Source organism: Pagrus major, chromosome 17 (assembly GCF_040436345.1).
Source record: "Pagrus major chromosome 17, Pma_NU_1.0".
Taxonomy (NCBI): Eukaryota; Metazoa; Chordata; class Actinopteri; order Spariformes; family Sparidae; genus Pagrus; species Pagrus major.
In genome coordinates, this window is record NC_133231.1 from 16,463,259 (window position 1) to 16,485,438 (window position 22,180).

General features: G+C 43.0%; 1 protein-coding gene across 4 annotated transcripts; it reads right to left on the reverse strand.

Moving 5' to 3' along the window:
• Positions 1-1,016: 1,016 nt before the first annotated feature.
• setd2 (SET domain containing 2, histone lysine methyltransferase) lies at positions 1,017-22,048 on the reverse strand. 4 transcript variants are annotated; one of them, XM_073484960.1, is made up of 22 exons: positions 21,701-22,048; positions 16,525-16,546; positions 12,296-16,356; positions 12,062-12,193; positions 11,812-11,940; positions 11,401-11,524; positions 11,221-11,298; positions 11,030-11,127; positions 10,712-10,844; positions 10,302-10,436; positions 10,081-10,209; positions 8,898-9,956; positions 8,716-8,764; positions 8,302-8,641; positions 7,933-8,209; positions 7,477-7,824; positions 6,633-6,758; positions 5,492-5,628; positions 5,055-5,166; positions 3,709-3,783; positions 3,463-3,564; positions 1,017-2,830 (listed from the first exon to the last, which is right to left on the reverse strand). In XM_073484960.1, the coding sequence occupies exons 1-22, from the start codon at positions 21,733-21,735 to the stop codon at positions 2,669-2,671; spliced, it is 7,863 nt and encodes a 2,620-aa protein (XP_073341061.1). In that variant the 5' UTR covers positions 21,736-22,048; the 3' UTR covers positions 1,017-2,668. The 4 variants fall into 4 exon arrangements, with proteins under 4 accessions (XP_073341061.1, XP_073341059.1, XP_073341057.1 ...); XM_073484958.1 differs by adding an exon at positions 20,129-20,250 and having other exon boundaries at positions 7,477-8,209; XM_073484956.1 differs by having other exon boundaries at positions 7,477-8,209.
• Between the last annotated feature and the right edge of the window lie 132 nt (positions 22,049-22,180).

Genomic DNA, 22,180 nt, shown 5'->3' on the forward strand with positions numbered 1-22,180 from the left:
AAATAATTTTAAAATATAGTTAAAACATTCAACATGCCTCAGTAGTTTGATGCATATTTTTAGGTGTCATACTTGCCATACACCCTAAACAATTAGCAACTTAGCATGAAATCTGGCATTGCTTATGTAATTTGGATGCTATACGCCTTTGTATTGTATTGTATTGTATGTATATATTATATATAACCAGTTTATATTTCACCTAATGACACCTTTTTTTCCCCTCAAACTTACATGGAAAAGTAGACCTGTCTGTCACTTACAGTAAAATATAAATCCCACTTGATGGATTACATAGTGAGGAAGTTTGGACATATTTGGAATATACTATGCCTTATCAAGGGATTTAGTGTATAAGAACATTTCCTATCCAAAACCCTGAGGGAAATCAGTTAAGAGGTATTTAATAATTTGAGGGTGAAATGAAAATAATACCTCCATCCAAAATATTCTGGAGCAAAGTTTCCTCTTTCTCTGAGGCACAATCTCCTGCTCCCCCTCTGCTCCGCACTGAACTCAAATCTGTTAATGATCTCTTTGCATTCAGTTCTAAGTGGGAGCAGGCATCTTGCATGGCCTAGGGCAGTGTTACATGCCGTCACACACTCCAGACGGGACTGCTTAACTGCGGTCTGGAGCACACAGGCATGGGGCTGCGGAATGTGCATACACTGGGAGGGGGGTTGGGACAGAGGAGAGAGGGGAAGCACAGCAGCGCCTCTCTCCACTCATCATGGCTCTCCATATTTAGAGCACACAGAACGTCTCTAATGAAGGCAGTCGATCACTTTGATTCCCTTTACTGAGGCCAAACATCTGGCTCGACGCTGTGCGTCTGCTCTAGTGGCATTCATGCCATGTGCACCACTTATTAAGGGAGGGAGCCAATCTAAAATGGGATTGGGTGTGCACTCAGCAGTTAATCATGTAACGGAGGTCACTCACATTTGCTTGGATCTGTTCGAGTCTGTTTAACTGACACCCAAGTGAGCCCAATTCAATTGCACAGCAGTATATAATTTTACAAAAAAGTTTATTATCTTTTAAAATGTTTGTACACTCGGTATGACAATGTGCTTACACAATACTTACAGTAGAGTAGGGTGGAACTTACTTTGTACATAAAAAAATAAAAAACAATCAAAAAAAAAAGAAGAAAGAAAACGCATGAAAATCTCCCCGGCCACTGAAATAAAATAGAGAGTTGTGAGTCAGCGGGGTCCTAAGTTTGACAGACTGATGTGGGAACTGCATCAGGAGAGCTGAGCTGGTGAGGATGGGTGGGCTCACTGTGCTCCCCGACCCTACTCTCCTGCATACAGCTTTGGTAATTTTACACATTATTTACACTTTCAAACGTGAAATGATAGTCCTTTTACAAAGTGTCTGTTTATTTAAACATTCCCAAAACTATTATTCAATATATTCACATATAAAGCAATGTACATATGTGGAACTTTGTTTAATGCAATTTAATAGGCTTCAACAAACTATGCTAATGAACCTACCATGACGACTGTAAAAATCTTGGAAATGAATGAGCAACAGTTTGTGGAACAAGGCCAACCGAAGTGTCTCGAACGTCTCACTAGGACATATTTATGATAAAAAGAACCAGAACACACAAGATGTTTAGAAACGGTTAAAACTGCAATGCTACAACCTTCATTTTCAGCATTACTCCGGTTAGACGAAGAAACAGGGCAGGAGAAATTGCTGGACAGGAAATGAAGAAAAATTGATACACATCTAAACAGCACATCAAACATAGCATTCAAACCCTGCTCCCGGTTATTATACATAAATTGATAAAAGACACGGAAATATTGATCACTAACCCCATGGCCAACCTGCTGGTTATAGGCTGATCCCTAAGTGTATTGTGAGTAAAAAGCTCATCCGGTGAGGGCACATTACTTGAAGGAGACATGGAAAATGTAGGAATTTCCATAAGGATGCCACGCTGACCTCAGCCTACTTCATGCATTCATAAAACAACAGAGGCTCCAAAGTCTTGTGGTTAAGAAGGCAGGGTTTGAGGAGTGGAAGCTTGGACCTCCACAGCTCAGTTAAAAGCAGCACCAGATACAGAGTCAGTGGCAGGGGGGGTGGGGGGTTGAAGCGTGCACAAGAAAAAGGAAGTGTGGGAGAAAAAAGGACTGTTTAGTCGTTTAGTCATTGATCCATTTTTAACAGAGGAAAGTAACAAACAAACTTTGATAAACATGATACCAAAAGTTGATTCCGTAGAGTAATCCTCATTCAGGGCTAGAAGAGTTTAAAAAGTGGAATTGAGGTGATCATCTCGGGAACATTTAAGAGCAACAAATGGAAAAAAAACAAAACAAAAATGCTTAAAATCAAACAGTCAGTGAAAACATTAGTCTCTGTAGCACCCCTCAGTGTCATCCATCGTGAACACTGCACCCACTTGCACCTGGAGTTTCGGGTCGTTCAGCGACACTCGAGTCTCCGACAGTCACTAGAACGGGGCTCCTCAGCGATCCCTGGGGCCTGAAGAGCTTCTTGGGCAGCAGTGCAATTTTTAGTCATAAATACGCGTCATAAACTACTTCACGGTTCAGGCTGGCCAGTACGTACATGAAGGAGTGAATGGAAAGGCAGATCTGTGCTTCTCCTGTGTCAGCGCACAGTGTGGCCTCTGAGGCTAGTACACCTCTGTGTCCTCCTTGGGCCTGTACACGGAGCCAAACCTCTGCATGTACTTCTTGATGTACTCCTTTGTCTTGTGCTTCACGTTCTCGTTACACTCGAGGTCCTCGGGATTGGTGCAAGCTTTCAACTCCTTATTCATGACTCCGTGAGTTAGCTAGAAAGAGATGAGAAAAGAGTTAGACTTATTTCTTGTCACCACACGACAGTAAATTATATAATTACAATGTATACCTAAGCTGTGGTCAAGTGGTTGGATGGTTAATTCTCTTTTAGTGACTTTGCGCTTTATAATTTTAGACAATAAAACGCAATCTCTAAATGAGTGAAGCCAGACTCGTCTTTCTGCTTATTGTGCCCATGTCCTCAGAGTCCTGGTATGTCCAAGTTGCGCTGAGTGCAAACCACTCCCTATATATACAATCCATGGACCTACCAGGAAACATGGAAAAACAGAATGCTGCCCTTTGAAGAAACGCTGGTTGAAAAGAGCTTTTGGAAAGGAATGAGTAAAACAAAAGGGAGGGAGATAATAGTTTACATGTACAATGTGTTCTTAGTCTCGTCCAGAGGCACAATACAAAAACATTTGGCTCGAGAAATCGTGGGAGCTCAACTATTTAGCTCTGGTTTGAGGGAAACTTTGAAAACGTTTCCTTTCAAGTGAAAAGCTGACCAATGCTTTCTTTGTGCTCTGACCACACCGAGGCCAAGGAAAGGTTTAAAGCTTCTCAGCATTAATGGAAGTTCTAACTGCTCGTGTCAAACATCTTCTTTGTTTAATCTTACCTTTCTAGCCAGGTGTTTGAAGTCTTCTGTGTTGCTGATGCGTCCAAGTTTGCAGTCTGGCTTCCGGTAAGGATTTAGACATTGCACTATGAACTGGGACATCTGAGTAATACACACAGACAAAGACTTGTTAGAATATTTTTGTAGAATAAGTTAAAACAAACCCAAATTTGGAGGAATAGCTAACTGCACATAGATGACGGCAAATTGAAGCATGCAACAGTGTTTAGAGAGACTCTGACTCACCTCTTTGCGAAACGTCTCTTTACTCTTTTTAGCCAATTCACTGGAAGTGTCAGCTTCAGCGGTCTTTGTGGAGAACTTTAACGTCATAAAAGAGATGGATGGTACCATTAAAATGCATGTTTGCAAACAAATACAATTAGTTTCACATGAAACACTTGGCTTTTCAAGTAGAACTTGTCACGGACTGACTTCCTTCCAATTCTACTTCTTTCATCTGCTTGTCAGACTTTTTCTCAGCTGTAATAGAAGACAGGTCGTCCATGTGTAACTTTTAAAGTCAAGCGGAGAGAAAAATATCTACCTTAAATCTAAAGTGAGACCCACCTGTGCTTCAGTTCAATCAAACATGGCAACTGCCTGCAAAACAGTAGCTATCAATGTCAGTGGGGCATCAAACAGCACCTGCTCACTAGCTACTTGACACAAAGCAGGGATATCCTGCCAGGATGCTGCCTGTTCGGCCTCGGCCTTCAACAACAAAGGCAAGCAGGCAGCAGCTGACTGCCTATACCCACAACAAACTGGTGAGCATCAAAAGCGAGCACAAAGGATTCACACACACACACACACACACGTAGTGCCAGGGCATGGAATCCAGAGACGGTGAAATTGGACTCTTTACAAGTGCAGAGCATGTGCCGTTGTTTCAAGCGCTGGATGTGGACACCACCACTGTCTAAACACATACTGGGAAATGGTCCATGACCCTGTCGCTGTTCTTGGCGGGAAAAGCTGCATGAAAAACTTAGATCTCTCCACCTTTTTTCAACTGCGATATATATTTTTAAAAAGAGACAAAAGGGACACTGGCGTAGTTGGGCTATAATACAAGAAACCGCAAATAAATGAATGCCGGGTCAACCAGATGGTTCCTATTATCCTCAAAGTCGGGATAAAAATGAAGAGGGAAAACAAACGAGGCAGAGGAAGAAGAGATGAGCGGAGCCACCCCTCCCCTCATGGCCTTGAGGCTAAGGGACAGACAGCTGAGCAGGGGGTGGGCTGAGTGGATTGTCTCTCCATATCTTTGCGTCCGTGTAGATTCTGATGAAGCCATTTTACGGGGAGGAGTCACAAGACTCAATGAATGTGGTGTCTTGCTGAGCTTTTTTTTTCTTCTCTTGAGACACAGCTGAAAGCAATCACTCGTGCAGCATCTTCAATTACCTCAAGGAACAAACACTGTAATCACGCTTTGCATCCAAGCACAAACTTTCTGGGAACCAAATGAAAAAATGAAGAGGACACTTCCTCATTGTCAAATTAAGAAACCTCCAAAAAAAACCACAACTCTAACGCACAACTACATAACACACTTTGAAAATGGTCGCTGCTAAAAATCTCACCTTGGAAGGATTCTCATCATAGGTGGGTGTTCCCAGGTCCATCTCTGATTCATGGTCCACACTAGTGTTGTCACTACTTCCTTCCCAGGTTGGAGGATCCCACTGTGTTTGCCTAATGCAAAGACGGAAGCAATGTCAGATACATGCAGGGGGTTTGTAGATGCACATACACACACAGTTCACATGAATTTGGAGAAAGAATTTTCCCAGTGTCCAGATTTAGAAGTGATGTCGTTATTTGAAAAAGGCAACTGGCACTACTTTTTGTTCAAGATACAATGGTCAGCATACCTTTTTGACAGGTTAAATGCCATCTCAACAGAGTGATAGAATTTGCACCTGAGCAGTAGAAGACGCTAAAACTGTGTCTCATGGTTCAACTTATCATTTATTGCTGTTAGTGTAAGTGAAGAATCATAACACACAGCAGTACCAACCTTGTGGCAATATGGTAGTAGTAGATCTTGCCTTCAGGGTCCCGGGCCACTTTCCAGTTGGGAGGTAGGACAATAGTTTTGGGTTTGGGGGGAGAGGGAGGAGGCAGGTCTATCACATTGTTGGGTACAATCATTTCCTGAAGAGGAGATTAAATAGAAAGTAAGTGGAAGTTGTAAATCATGAGGCTTCACTTTAAAGTACCTTGCATTTCCTGGCGTGGGGAAAGAATTTTCTGATTCACTTAAGCTACATTTTGATGGCAACTGCAGTTATAAGTCATACATGATTACATTTAGAGTCTCATTTACAAATGGAGCCCATGGAGTCATTTCCTTTATTTGTGCTAACATTAGTCACATCTTAAAAGGCACTTCATCATGATGTGAGACAGATCTTGGACCCACATAACTGCAGCTCTCAAGAGTTGCATCATTTAGATGTATACTACCCCCTTGTGGCCACACTGAGACAGAGGGTTATCTCATAATCACAAAGAGTAATAGCATAATTAAGATTTCTTAGAGTCTCAAAGATCCTATAAAGTGGAGACTCAAACTGCCCAATAAACTGTTGACGACAATGAATGCTGTTCAAGAATATAACTCCTGCCAGTGACATGATTACAAATGCATACCTGTAAAAAGGAGGGCGATTTTCTGGGGCACAAGCAAAAACAAGTGGAGTGAAAGTGTTTATCTTCTTCTTGGGACCTGTTTCATCCACGTTAAGCAGCAAACGGAGCGGTACGAGGGCTTAAGCGAGTGCAGGGATAAGTGACTCGTGCCAGGCAGGGTCGTATGTGCACGCTCACCTCTGCCTCTGGGATGGGTTGCCAGGTACGACAGGGCATAACCCCCATTTGATTAGATTCATGAGGGAGAAATTACCAATTCAGAGCACAGCAGGAGAAAGGGTGACTCCCGAGTGTTGGCAGGTATGCAAATATTAAATTAATCCTAATCCTCTTTTTAGACATAACTTATCTGTCAATGTGTTTTGTCTTGCCCAATCATCCTATTTCAATTTAAGACATCATTTTATGAAAAGCTTTAAGCACTGTTATTTATTTTCCGGGGATTATGTGCAGTCGTCTCTTTACTCCACATGGTTTAGGAACTAAAGTAATTGTGCATGCATTACCTGTTGGACAGTTTGAGATGTGACAATGGTAGTGACTGTGCCTCCCTGCTGCACCACCACTCCCTGCTGATGACCAGGATACACTGGCTGGCCATGCAGGTAGCTGGCTGAGGGTTCAGTGTATGCCTTCAGACACACAGAGTACAATCAGATCAGACATTTACTCCAGATGTCAGAAATGGATTACCACTCTTTTAGTATGTGCTGTATAATGTCGTAGTGTTCAATAATGAGTTAATACACATTATGGATAAAACATTTGTAGTCATTGTTGTGTCGTACTTATTTGTAGTGCTTTTTATCCATCTAGATTGTCTTCCTGCGAGTTGCCAAGTTTTTAAGTTATCGGCCTCAGAGATGTCTGCCTTCTCTCATGTATAGTGAAACTAGACGGCACTCCACTTGTGGTGCTCAAAGTGCAAAAAACTACATTTAAAAAACTCAAGATCAATGTCTGACAATAAATCATGACCTGGTTACTCAAGATAATCTACGGACCTTAATGTGATCAGTTTCATGTAGAGGCTATTTTCCTTCTAGCAAATACCCGCCAACCATATCACTACGTAGAAGGATGAGAGGCTAGTTAATATTACGGCTCAGCCTAGGAGGACGCCATTAATCAATTAATTAACATCCCCTGCTATCTTGAGCACAAGCCTCTTATCTGTGAGTAGACACAGTTTCCTTTTTTAAAATTTTGGGGTAACCTGGCCCTTTAACATCAAAGGTTATTCCACTTTAATGGCAAAAATGTATTAATTTAATTTCTAGAGAGCAATTAGAAAATCTAAGCACAATAACATCACCAGAGGATATCAAAAGCAAGGCAATAGCATCCTACCTGTATAACTGGAGTGTTGGCCTGAGGGTAGGCGGTGGGGATGCTGTAGATGGTTTGGCATGGCTGGCCCTGGTAATAGATAGCCGTCTGTGTCTGAGCCTGTGCTGGGGCTGTGGCGTACTGCTGTGCAGGCTGCGTCTGCACAGTCACTGCCTGCTGAGTAGTGGGATCCCAGAGAGTGGTGTAGCTCTGCTGGCCCTGTACCTGAGGGGCGGTTTGGGCCGGCACAGAGAGGACAGCTACTCCTGCATCCTGGGTGGCTACGGTTGGCTGCGCATACTGCTGAGGGTTGCCAGTGGTGAGGTTGGTGGTGGTGATGTGCTGAGAGAGATTAGAGACTGGAGTGGCCTGAGAAGTGGAGGATGGAGAGGTCAGTCCCATGTCTGAGATAAGACGCTGGGGAGGAGTCTGTTCATAGGCCAGGGTGGGCTCAACCGAAGGGGTGGGTAGCAGTACCTTGCCAGCATTGGGGTTGGAGGGATCCACAAAGGTCTGGATGGGATATCCAGGAGGGTAGGTGATGAAGCCAGGGCTGGAGGCATAAGCCAGAGCAGGGTCATAAGCCATAGTTTGAAGCTGCTGCTGCTGCTGCTGTTGAAGCTGTTGTTGTTTCTGGGCTTCCCGCTGAGCGACCTCCTGCTCAAACAGCTTTCTCCGCTCCTCTGTGGACAGCTTGTTGCGCTCCTTGGTGCCACCTCCCCTTGGAGTCTTGTTGGTGTTAGATGAGTCAAACCTTGAAAAGCCAGAAAACAAGACATAGACATAGATTACACTGTGCTTGGAGGATACTCCATAATGATGCTCCAATCGCAAGACTTTGCTTACCGTTCCTCGGTGCGTCGTGTGCTCCTCTCGTAGGATGAGGGTGGCGAAGAGGAGCGTCTCCTCCGTCTCTCTGTGCTGCGTGGAGTTTTGTCAGAGACTCGGTCCCGGTCCCGGTCTCGGTCACGGTCTCTCTCTCTCTCTCTTTCTCTATCTCTGTCTCTGTCTCTATCCCTGTCTCTGTCTCTGTCCCTGTCCCAGTCTCGATCCCTGTCTCGATCCCTGTCTCTGTCATAATCTCTGTCTCTGTCGCGTTCCCTCTCTTTTTCTCGCTCCCTTTCACGTTCTCGGCTACCAGAGGGGGTGCGTGGCGTCAAGGCTGTGTCTCGATCTCGGCTGCGATCTATGAGAAAATCTTATTAGCCAAAATCATACAGGAAAATTCTCTGCTAATAATCAGTATTGGACTAAACTTACCATTGGCTTCCTTTTCCACCTGACTCTTCTTTGGTATTCTGTACACCTCCTAAAAGGACAAACACAACTTTGACTTCCAACCTCGGAAAACAACAGCATGCAAACAGATTACAAACAGAAACAGGACATGACTTGACAGTTTTTATGCATATGCCTTTAAAAATGACTCTCTTTGAGCTTACCTTCAGATCCTTCCAACTTTCCAGAAGCCTGGCGGCCATGCCACTTATATCCACAGCACTGAGTTGGGGCTCCTGACTCCTCTCACTCTCCACATCTGAGACACCTTCCTCTTCATCCTGAGATGGAGTTCCTATCACTGATGGGTCCACAGGGGTCGCTATGACCTCAGAGGGCATACTGGCCTCTGGGGTCTCAGAGCTTGGGGCATCATCAGCAGTAGATTCACCAGGCTGAGCCTCACTGACAGGAGGTTTCTCAGCCTCTTGTGTCTCTGCCTGGACTTCCATATTCTCTGAAGGCTGCTCAGATGAAAGATCAGCATCATCTGTTTGGATGGACTGACTCTCTGCCTCAAGAACATTCACAGTAGGCTGGTTTCCTTCAAGTTCAGCCGTTTCTGTCGCTGCCTGACTGCTCTGCTCCTCCCCACTCTCCTGTTCTTCACTGGACTCTTTTGGCCCCTCAGGTTCATCTGTCTGACCCTCACTGGTGTCCTCTTGCATCTCGATATCCTGCTCCAATTTCGGTTCTGTTTCTTCTTTTACCTCCTCAGTTTGAGGCTGGAGTTGACTGCTTGAATTCATCTCAATCTCTTCCTGTTTCTCCTCCTTCACCGACTCTTCCGTTGTTACTTTCGTTGGATCTGCTTCTTCAGACACTGGGTCTGCCTTCAACGGTTTGCCATCAGGAAGTCCGGCTTGTGAGGATTCCTCTTCTTCATCATCATCGTCCTCCTCCTCTTCCTCTTTCCCATCTGATGCTTTGCTAGCGTCAGAGAGTGCACTGTCCAGACTGTTTTCACTGATGATCTTAAGGCGGCGGTACACAGCAGGTTTGGATGTGTCACCATCCAATTCTGGTCCCATTTTGGTGGAGGAACCATCAGGAGTGTTGAGGGGTGTTTGAGCACGAGAGGTGTTCTCACTGGAGTAGCCATCCATCTCAGCAGGCTGAGGGAGAAGTTTTGTCTGGGCCCATCGCTGAATGAAGGTTAGCACTCTGCTCTCCTCCAACATGTTTTTAGTAGAGATAGGCAGCACAGCTAAGGTCTTCATAATCTGTAAACAGAATAATAGATCATCAGTGATCAAATAGCAAATGGCAGTGTATATGACTGCAGGCTCCAGTTAATTCAATTGAATGTTATGAATGTTTTAAGGCAAAGTCAGTAACATAAGTCACCTCTAACTGCAGTTTGGTGTTATTGGCACTGTTGCCTTTAGCTTCAGAAAGCTCCACCATGAAGATCCACAGCAAAGACAATCCATGATGGTCTAGGAACTGCTTCAGGCAGGATGGATTTTGAGTATCCTGGGCAACACAAAAATATCATGTTACATATTGCAAATGATAATGCGCAAATGTCAAGTACATAAACAAGGCATCAACCGCTCAGGTCATACTTGTATGAGTTTGAGGCAGATGAGTTTTTGCTCCATGGTTTCCACTCGGACCATCAGTCTGCAGAGAGACACCACCTGTTTCTCATCATACAGGCCTTCTCCATTCTCCAGTAACGCCTCCAGCTCCTCATCAACCTGAAGAAGGACAAAAGGATTTCATCATCAAATATAACACATCTGTTTTGGAGATATTGGCACAGAGACATTTTAGCCTGATGCATATAATCCAGAGCTGACATCACTATGGCAAAAAAAAACAAACAATGGTTGTAGCTTGCGAATTTAAGCTGATCCATTAAGTTATTGTGGTTCTGGCCCTCTTGTAGAAGTGTAACCACATCAACATTACTGCCAGCCAGGTGTAAAAACAATATAAAGGCACACTTTTAAATATGACTGAAGTAACTGACCGTGGTGAGAGCACTCTTTCGACTGCGGTCTTTCTTCATCTTCCCTCCAGCTGCCCGAACACTAACTCTGTTCTCCCCACCCAAGAAGCCTCTGCAGCTGGGTGCTCCACAGAAGCACTTCTGTGCTTCTTTGCTGTAGAAAAAGATCAAACAAAGGTGAAATCACCAAGGGTAAACCATCAGTTGGGTTACGTCAGTTTTTGACAAACTGAGAATGAGACTCAAAAATCATCCATCTTACTTTGGAATGACATGCAACAAAAGCATAAACACCACAAAAATACAAGTGTGGGAAAAAAATAACTTGAGAAACAGTACCCGTATCTCTGGAACTGGTAATCAAAGGTCAGTTCTGTTCCTGCAGTGACAGCCTTGGTGGTGAAGAACCCAACTCTAAGCTGGCCATTTACAGTCCACTAGATTTGGATAAAAATCATCATCAGGTAAGTCAGCTTTCAGTAAGTAAATCTGAAAGAGTTTCAGTAGAGTGCTTTCTATAGCCACTTTACCTTCTGGGTCTCACAGTTGGGCTCGCAGCTATGGTTCATAAACCGAGAGCAATTACCCTTCAGCGTTGCATCAATGATCTGGGGAGACATAATGCAGTGTAATTCTGCTACTTTATCTGAATCGTTAAACCAGATGATTAAATATTAACATTAATTGCGATGTGTCATATTATCACTTACCTCATTATTCTTTAGAGACATGAAGTAGTAGTGGATGTTCTTATTGCGAGCATATTCTTTCACCCTTGTTTTGAACTCTTTGTGGTCCAATACCTCCCCGCAGTACTCCAGTACAAAGGTGTTTCTGAGATTGCAATAAAAAGAAACATTGACAATCATCCTGTCTCTTTTTCCAAACTTAATATTTAAGAACAATAATTAATTGCCACAAATGGCACATATTTTGTTTTGGAATGGAATTACTTTTTCAAAAACAACAACAAATGGACACCTTTACTATGCAGCCTAATGCAATCCAGTAGAGGAGGTAGCATGCACCACAACAACAACTACTAACTTTGCAAATCTTTGAATGTTAAATGCTAGAAAAACATCTGAAAGTGTTGTATTGAAAGCTTTTAAGAGGCTTACGAAGCCAAGTCTTTAGCTGCCCGTAGCCCCCAGCCCTTGTCTTCTGTGAGGATAACATCAAAGTCTGCATGTTGTTTCATCTGAAAGCGTCGATTGGAGCAGTAGACTCCATTCAGGCACCGTGAAGAGCTGAAAGGAAAAATTCAAAAAGTTTTTTTTATATTCCTGGGTTTTCCTAAGAAAAATGTGTAATTTCAAAATGTTGATTTCTTAAACGTTGTCACAGCTATATCCGTATTAATCAACTTACCACTCAATCATCAGCAGCCGGTTTAAACAGTCTTCCCCGCATGCTAACACTCCCCTTGACCGCTCCTCTCTGGGCAGCACTGGGCACTCGCATTGCATTCTCTTGATATCTCGGTGAGATTTACTCTTCTTTCTGAAAAACAAAAAAAACACAAAACAATTGAAAACCGTTTAAGATCAATCTTTGTACAATCTAAATATTTAGTTTTGGTAATCCGGCTCGACAACACCTTACCTCTCGGTCAGATAGAGGTTCTCCTCAATCAAGTCAAAGTATGGGGGCATCTTCTTAGCCTTGGAGAACTCTTTCCATTTATTGGAGTCGTGGAAGTCTTGCAGTGTGAGTGATGGACGGTGCACCTCAGCTTTGACATGACTTTCTTTAGGGACATCGGGATCTGCTTGTCGCTCTCTCTTGCCTGCAGGCCCGGCTTCTGCCTCATTGTCGGAATCTGACTCAATCTCCGGACGCCTTTTCTTTGGAGGGCCCCGGCCTCTGTGGGGTCTAAAATGGTCTTCTTTAGGGGGGTCGGGCACAACGGAGCCTCTGCTGTTGCTGCTTATTTCATAACCTTGTACAAAGCTTGATGACCCAGGAGTGATAGGTCCGATGCATTCAACAGCTGTTTTACTGAGATTAGATGATTTATCCCCACTGTAGTCCTCATGGTCATTGGTTAGGGAGTCAGGATGGATTTCACCTGCAGGATCCTGATAATGCTCATGCACATGGAGGTAGGTTTTTCTGCTAGTCTGCATGTTAGGGGATTGGTGGTTCCAGGAGGCACTACCCTGCATGTGCTCCTGTTCCTGGGGAGAGGTTCCTGTCAGTTTAGTGTTCAGTAACTGTGGCCCATGACTGCTATCAGGCTGCTGGTATGTACTACTGGGCAGTTCTGCTTGTGAAAAATCCCAACCCAGGCTGAAAACATTCTTGTCATTGATATTGTCAGCACCGGAGAAATCCCCATGTTGGTAATGAGAAAATATCCTTTCACCTCTGCTGTTTACACTATGCTGCTTCTGCCCTTGCTCACACTGTCTGGAATTATCAAGGCTGTGGGCGGGATCTGTGGCACTTCCATGGGCACTGATATGACCAGCCATGTAAGGCTGGGCACTGATGGAGCTGGAGCTCTCCGAGTGACTGGTGCTATCAATCATATTACTCTGGGACTGACACAACATACTTGATGAATCATTCACACCACCACATGGACCACTGGTCTCCAGAGTGGAAGAACTCCCCTGCCTTTGTTTTGGGACTTCACTGATATTAACGCCAGCTGCTAAATTAGCATTCTGCAGTTCAGAACTATTAATTGGAGTGCATGACGAAGCTCCCGTGTCCCGTGGATCCATTGTTAGGGAAGAATTCTTTGGCACCACCACCACAGAGTGCAGTCGTTTTATAGCCTCTCCACAATCGGAGTCATACTCCGAGTTGTCACTATCACTAGCCTCACTCTGACCTCCGAATGCATCCTGATTTAGTGCACTTCTCTTACTTAATTTGCTCTTATGAACATTGTCCTTGGATTTTTCTTCATGATCATCGCCATTCCAGCTCTGCATTTTTGCAGATTTGTCGACCTGTGATGTATCATTTATGTGCAGAGGCTCGTCTGTGTTTGTTTTTTGAGAAACACTCAGTTTTAAGTCACAATGGTTAATGCTGGTGCTTTCACGTAAAGGCTCACTTTGGTCTTTGTGTCTGTCGGTCATAGATGTGCTGGCTGAGCCGACTTCCTGCTTAGAGATCTCAATCTGCTTCACCAGTCTGGAATGTGTTTCAGCCTCCTGCTGAATAGTATCTTTCATGTCGGGGTCTTGTAGGCAATTTTCTATAGAAAACTCAATTTTTTTGACAGAGATCACTTTTTTAACAGTAGGTTTACTCTCTGCACAAAGTGTCCTTTGTGAATTATCACTCTCTGAGGTGTCCTGCCCAACAATGTCCCACCTGGACTTTCTGGTAGAACTGCAGTTCTTTTTAACAGCATCCACATTTTGCTGTTCAAGTGTTAGCTGACTCTCAGATTCAAGACATGATAGATCAGATTTGAGCGGCACAAGTGTGCCGCACTGCGTGTCGACTGGCCAAACCACATTCGGCTCAACAATCTCTGGTTTAGTGTTCTGCTGGACATCATATGTAACAGGTTTCTCTGTTGTATCAAGTAAGGAAGTTGGCTCTGGTGAGCAGTCAACAACTTTCTTGTCCGGGCTGCACATTATACTATCGTTACTACTGCATGAATTTAAGACAGCTGCATCTGAGTTCACATGTGGTCGGTTATTAGAAGAAAGGCTATCCTTCTCATTGGTCAAGTTTTCCAGGGTGGCATTTACATGCTCTAGGCTTTCACTTGAGGTTAAAGCTGAGGCATTTTCATTCTCAGCTTCAAGACCTGAATTTGTTTCTTTTCTCTTGCATGAAGATTCTTGCAAACTCTCATCAGTGTACGAGACCATCTCCTTAAAAGCCTGATTACCATGTTCGTTTCTACCTTGATGGGAATCGGGTTTTTCTTTTTCACTCTGAGAACAAAATTCCGTGGTGTTTGCAGATGGTGGTGCTTTGCCAGGGCTGTGAAATATGTCATTTGATTGTCTTTCATGTCCGCTGGTTTTCACAGAAGATTTAGGAGGGGTCATCTGCTTTGTGTCCGACCTACTGGTTTTCTTTTGAGAGTTTTTACAGTTCTCCTCAGAGCCAGAGCTTTTGTCAGAGGCCTGTGATTTCCCTTTATGATCAGCCTCAGAGTCACTAGAGCTGCTTTTTGGGCGTTTTTCGTTTGTCTGAGAGTGGGTATGTGTACTGGAAGAAGAGGATTTGCTATTGGTCTCTGACTTGTGATGGGAGCTAGATTTACGGTAACTGGAGTCCAGATCAGGAGAGCACTTGCGCTGGGAATCAGAGTCTGATAATCGCTTTGAAGTCCTTTCAGACTTTGATGATTGTGTTCTTTTATCCAACTCTGAGGAGTGGGGGGAATCCGCAGATTTGGAGGAGGCTTTCTCAGATTTTGAATAGGAAGATGATTTTGACTCTTTATATAAGCTTGAATGAGCAGACGATCTACTAGAGTCACTTGTCCTTGTCCTTGTCTTCCTGTGGTCGTCCTCAGAGTCAGAACTGTCCCGAGTTCTGTCAGTGCGAGAACGAGAACGTCTTCTTTCTCTGCGTGGCGAACTCCTGTGTGATCTCCGATCAGATTCATGATAGTAAGATCTTTCGGAGCGTGATCCTCTGTCACCTCGGGACCTCTCTGATCTGGAGTGAGATGAACTTGTTCGAGACCCTCTTGATCTAGACCTTGATCTAGACCTGGTCCTTCTGCGATCTTTGTCTGATCGAGATGACCGTGATGATGTGTGTCTACAATCACGGTCCGTTTTGGAGTAACTAGAAGACCTTTCATGATTCTCTGACCGCTTAGAGGAACCTTTTTCCTTTTCCTCAACATGTGAACCAGAGGAAGACTTTTTTACTTCTTTGCTTCTGATGTCAGTGTTTGTTTTACTTTTGGAGTCAACTGATTTGCGACTGGAAGACATCTGGACTGAATCCCCATCAGATTCTGACCCAAGGGGAGCACTATTAGATTGAGACCTGGTTTTCCTTTTGTATACCGTACTGTCCTGCTCAGCGCTGCTGGAACTCTCTCCATCCTTTCCTGAGGAAGCAGCAGGCTTCTTGAGGCTAGGGGTTACCCTTGTTTCAGAGGCTTCGCTGTGAGCGTTCTCAGAGGGGCTTACACTGACGGCATTCTGAGGCTGGGGTGTTGGGAATTCAGTTACACACTTACTTGCTGATGTCTGCAGAACCTGCGATTCAGGGGAGTGTGGCTCCTCTGGCACAGCAGATGTTGGTGTCTCTTCAGTCACAGAGACACTGAGAATTTGCTTCTTGAAATGCATCTTTGCTAAGTCCATTTTCTGTTTAGTAGCTGAGGTGACAGGTGTTTGAGGATGTGCCTCTGCTTTTGTTGTTGGCACGGGTGTCTGCTTTTGCTCAATTTTGCCATCTGTAATATGTCCTCCTTTGTCTGGGGTTGACGGTGACAAGGGCGAGGGAGGTTCAGCGACAGACTTGTCGGGGTTGGAGGGGATGAAGAATGGGCTCTGCAGTGGCTTCTTGGTCGGTGCGAAGCTGAAGGACACTTTCTGACGACCCTGATCCTCAAGGTTGACCTTCATCTTGGTACCTTTAGGCAGGAGATGGTTGGATAGCATGACTCTGGGAGACAGGCTCTTGATTAGGGCTGCCTTGGAAAGGCCCTCTACCTTTACCTACATTAAGAGACCAAAAATAAAGCTTTAACCTGGGTTTTCTTAAAAAGTGTGAAAATAGACATAGGGGTTGTTTCATAACAACAGCTAGTAAAATGCTCACAAATAACATGGATGGCAACAAAAAGCAAATGTTTACACTCTTGACTTTGTTAAGGTGATACTTACCGAGGCACCGCTTCCCTCCTCTCTGTGGTTACATAAGAGCATCACAGGAACATAGAAAAAGAGAATAAAGACAGAAATAAATGTACACAGTTCATGCAGCATTACATGCAATATATTTAAGATCATCAGTACAAGAAATAAAAATTCTCAGGGTGAATTTTCAGGATGTGAACATGTCGGTGTTAATGATAATGAAGCATCTGTGACCCAATCTACAACAGTGTTAGGCGCATTCTTCCCACTGCCAGCTCCCTGCAACTCTGTTTTCCCTAACCGTCCTAGAGGATGTTATACTATTAAAGAGCATGCTTGAGATTTGTTTCCAAGTTTTTGAATTTCATCTGAATCACATCATCTTTACAATTTTTGTTATTTACAAATAGTGGAGAGTGACGGGAAATGAGGGGAATGGCTAAGGTAAATAAGGAAATAACTCCTAGGATAGATTCCAGTCATATTATATTATGTCTCTATGCTACATGCTCAACTTGGTGCTGTGACAAACAGTGAGAGGGAGTAATAGACTTGATTGACAGTTCAATGAAAGGATGTACTCCTGGGGCTGTTCATTTGCCAATTGACTGTACATTTACAGGATTTCCTGAAACCTTTAACGGAGGACTAACCATGAGAATAGCTGAAGGAAGACAGTGGGTGGTCATGGTAACTTACAAACATAAAAATGTGTTATTTATCTAAACAGGACTTTAGTAAGGTTGTGAAAATAAATCTGTATTTTCCAACAAAATGTATCAATATTATGGTGTTTTTTGCTTTTAAAAAAAACAGTACATTAATATCCAGCATGATATAATTGTCTTGAAAAGTCTATTTCATTCACTTGAAGGTAAATGCTTCACTGCTTTTTTCTAGGAGACATGGCAGCAAAACAAAAGAGGAAGTGCACTCAAGGTTTGCATATTTATGTAATACCAACACAAAACAAAGTTGACCAAATGACAAAACATTTTGATTTTTCTCTTTTAAATAATTTCTGAAGACTAAAGCAACTAACATGGACACTGGTTTTCACAGATATCTGCATGTAACATGCCTATATTCACTCCTGTAATAATTTATTTAAAATAAACATTGAAACCTCTACAGCTCAGTTTAAAATAAAGTAACTCATCAGAAGACATTCTGAATATCTTAAAAACTTGTATTAAATTTAACCTAAGCTGGATGTTTGGATGTTGACTCCAGTGGAGAAATGTCCCCTCTTCAACCATTTTGAAGCTGGATTATCATTCTTTAATGAACCAACTCAAGCTCTCAAGTCAGTGCCTTGCTCAACAGCAATAGCAGGAGCGTGACTTTGGTGTAGAAAAAAACTGGGGCACCCATATGCATCTCATGAAAACATGAAAAGGGCATGCAAACTAAACACAAGATGGACAGGATGGTTGTTCAACCCTGTGACCTGTCTCTTATTGTAAGAGGCACCATGCAGAGAAAGACAACCTTTGGTAAACAATAAAATGTGTCTGATGAGATGGCCTCCCCAGTAATAGACTAGCTTGCAAGGCATAAGTTCAAGGTCTAAGCTATTCATATTCTATTTAATTCAGAAATCTATTCTTGTCATACAGTAGTATGGCAAAGGTTAGGCTAACCTGAGTGCATTATAGCTGGTGTGCTGCCCTTTTTCACACGGTAAAGCCCCATGGACACCACTGAAAAACCAAACAAACCCAGTACAGCTTAAAAAGTAAAGGCCATGTGAAAGTAAAAAAAATCTGTATGACAGGTGCGACTGAATGTTTACATTTTAAGTGTTACAGTAAGTTTGCGATATCACTAGTGAGTTTGATTATAGGTCGCAGACTTGAATCTTTCTCTTGTTTTCATCACTTTTAAAAGAAAACACTGAAAAAAATAGGGTTGTACCGATCCGATCACGTGACTCGGAAATCGGGGCCGATCACGCCACTGAAGACTCGATCGGGACTCGGACGTTACGACCCGATCAGAGATCGGTTTTATATATATTTATTTAGTCATTATTTGTATTAGATTGTTGATATATGGGCTATTGGTGATTCAAAATAAAAAAAATAAAATGAGTATTTACTACCACCGTTTACGACATGCGCATGCGCAGAAGACCAGCACGCCAGTTTGTTTTGAAGCGGAGTGGCGAGTTGTGGCGCACCATGTCTGCTGTGTGGAAGTATTTTAAAGTGAGTGACGAGAACGATGCAGTTGCAAACTGTCAGATATGTATATTTGGGATATCGAGGGGTGGTAAAATATAATAAAAAATAAGGGACACATGGATAGTTTTCTTCGATCTTTTTAATTTTTTAAATGTATTATAAGAGTATCGGATCGGGACTCGGTATCGGCAGATACTCAAAAATCAAAGGACTCGGACTCGTATCGGGGGCAAAAAACCCTGATCGGAGCATCCCTAGAAAAAAATCTATGTTGGCGGGATAATGATTACGATGAATATGAGTTTAACATTTTTGTGATTTTGTGATAATGATTATTTAATCAATTTCATTCAAACTTATTCCTTACAATTAACTTAAGTAAGCAGATCTTAAGTAGAGCCAAGCAAGAACAAAACCCCAAAAATCAAACTGTTAATAAAATCTGGAGTTTATTTATACGATCTGTGAAGGTCCCTTAAACAAGGGTGGAAATATCTCGACTAGCTAATAACCTAACCGACTCAGATTATATGGCTTGATCGTCGACATTGCTGAGACTAGCAACCGGTGATGCAAAGTCAAAAAAACAGCTGATGCAACAAATCAGAAAAGAGAAGCACGGAGATGTTGGTATTAAACATGTAAAAAGTGAGTAACGACTTTTGTTCCTCCCTTTTGTCCTATTAAAGTGTGTGTGTGTGTGTTCTCCTTAGGATACACTCAATGTGGGTGCAGGGCAACAATTGGGTCATTTAATCCTGCTGGATTTCATTTTTTCCTTTTTCTCTGTGACCTTCAAAATGAGACACTTCTGCAGTGACATTCTGTTATATAGAAAGGGTTATACCAAGCTGCTTGCAATACCATGATTAATGGACTGGACCTCCTAGACCAAGAACTTCAACTTGACTAGACAAGAATATTTTACACCAAATGCAGGAATGTTATACCATCTGTATGGACAAGCGTTTCATGTTTAAAGCTAATAAATAGAAACAAACTGCAAGCGTAACTGAATGAATTGTTCCTATATGGTGACATATAAATAACTGGTACCTGACATTATCTCTCCCTATGTTCTTTCCCATTTATGATGATCAGTTTGTTTATGCAACTGAAACCATGCACCTTCACTTTGCAAAACACAACCTGTCCATACACTGGCCAGTCACAAATGACAACATAAATAGATAACAAAGACAACATGTTATCAGTTATTAAAAAAAAAGAGCCCAAGACTTTTTGCAGAGAGGAGAGTCTTGAATTTTTAATTGTCAATTAAACTATAAATAGGCTGACGATGACCTTGATGTGAAAATGTTTACACACTCTGCATCCAAAAGAAAATATAACTTGGCAACCACATAAAAATCACTTCCAAAATTTGTATCAAACTATACTAAGCAAGACACACACTGTGAGCTGCGTTTTGTGCTGTCTAATACCTGATCTCTGACTTGAGAAGAGTGTCCATTGAGAAACTCGTCTAGGATTAGAAGGCCTGAAGAGGCTGCTGGCCAAGAATAATCCGAATCAGAGAAATGAGCCCTCCAAAGTGACGCCACACCTGACAAAAAGAAAAATAAGGTTGCAATAAATGGAGTCTTGTTTTGTCCACAACAGCTTGTAGCTACTCTGTCAGGAACTTTTATCATTTCGATATCACATAGCGAAGATGCGGGGTGGGAAAAAAAAAAACTGTTTTGCATACTTAAAAGTGTTTGTGGAAAACAGTGTTGTTTATATGTACACCCTGTCAGAAAGTAGTGGTGTCACATGCTTTTAACAGTTGTAGTATTAACGGCTTCTGCAGGCGTCCCTTCCTGTGAATCCTGTTATCTGTCTCTGCAATGTGGTGGAGAATCCAGCTGCACGTCTTCATGTTCATGTCCCTTTTTCCTCAACTTGGTGAACAGTTCATCTCTCCTGCTGGCATCACAGCAGCAACAAAAATAAAGATTGCTCTCACCTGTGGTCTATTTATAGTGCTATCATGGTCGCAGATGGATGAAAAACATGGATGCAGGGCGAGAGGAGAACATACATCTCATTATAAGACATGTACAACGCAAGCGAATGGCCTACAGGAAAACAAAGGGTGTCTGGAAGTGTGAGGATAAATGTGAAAGAAAACATCTAAGCTCTCATGAAAACAAACAGTGACTGGTTCCAAGCAAATGAGGAAACTAACTACAGCATGGCCTGAGCGGGAGGACTGGATGCAGCCAAAACATGGCCTTTAAAAGGATGGTTGTGCCCACTGTGAAAACGAGTAGAGGATGTGTTGCAAACCTCAGTTTAGCTACATATGCTAGCAAAATTCCCCAACTAGTCGTACTACACCAAACATGTGAAGTAGTGAGCAGACAGGCGAGGCGGCAATAACTTAGCTATCTGACTGCGATGCTGGTTTACAAAAAATATCAGAACCAGCTAAGCTAACTTGGGTAGGCTAACGTTAACAGAGAGCTGCCACGGGCCATCTTTAAAGATAGCGTGTTGTGCTATCTATAAATGAATGTTAATGTGGACTAGCCGGCAACGCTGTGCTTGGAAATACGAAGTGTGGCGCCTGACTTGCTTATCTGGTACGCAGACGAGGCATTTATTTCTATACACGAAGACGGCTAGCCAAGGAACTCTGCTAGCATCGGCAGCTAACGCTAGCTGTTAGCTAGTTCTCGCACTGTAACTAGCAGCCTGAAGGGCTAACGATACTGTTGTTAACTAACGTTAGTGTTTCACCTGTCGACATTTGATATGTAAAGTCATAGTAATTAAGGTGTTCTTGACTAATTGGAGAGTTCGTCACTTTTCTAATTGAATACATAAACAGAAAGCGTTAGATATAACGTTACGTTTCCGTTTTAGGACATAATGGAGCCGTACTCTCAAGTCTCTGCACCCGGCTTCGCTAGCATGCCAGCTAATGTTTTGTCTTACTTGTGTGTACTCCGATGGCTAAACCACAATTAACGTAACGTTGAGTGAAAGGCAGCGGTTCACTGGGTACTCACTTTACGAAGTGCTTAAGGTCACAAGGATCCCCCATCTTCGAAATCACCTGCGATCGGCCCTTTGTGAAACATCAAGCAACAATGTATGCCGACGTCAAATCCATACGGGGCTGTCGGAAATGATCGTCGGCTCAGAGGCTCCGCTGCTGCTGCTGCTGCTGCGCTGCGCCCCAGCTTCAGCCTCGGTCAGTGTTGATACTATCGAGCTAGCATGAGCTCACATTGTTAGCCAAGAGTTACAGGAGAGATCGAGAACACTTAGAAAAACACAAGCCAAGCCCCTCAAAGAGTCCTAATTTTGTCCACCTGTAAGTGACTATAAGAGTGACAACCTGAGCCGCTTGAAGGATGATGAACATGTCTTTGGGGATACCTTTTTATTCCACACACTGGACCGCACAGTGTCTCTCTCGCTGTGGCTGCTGCGCTCAACAACATCACATGATGTGGGAACATAGCTGGCGCGAACCCTGGAGCGCA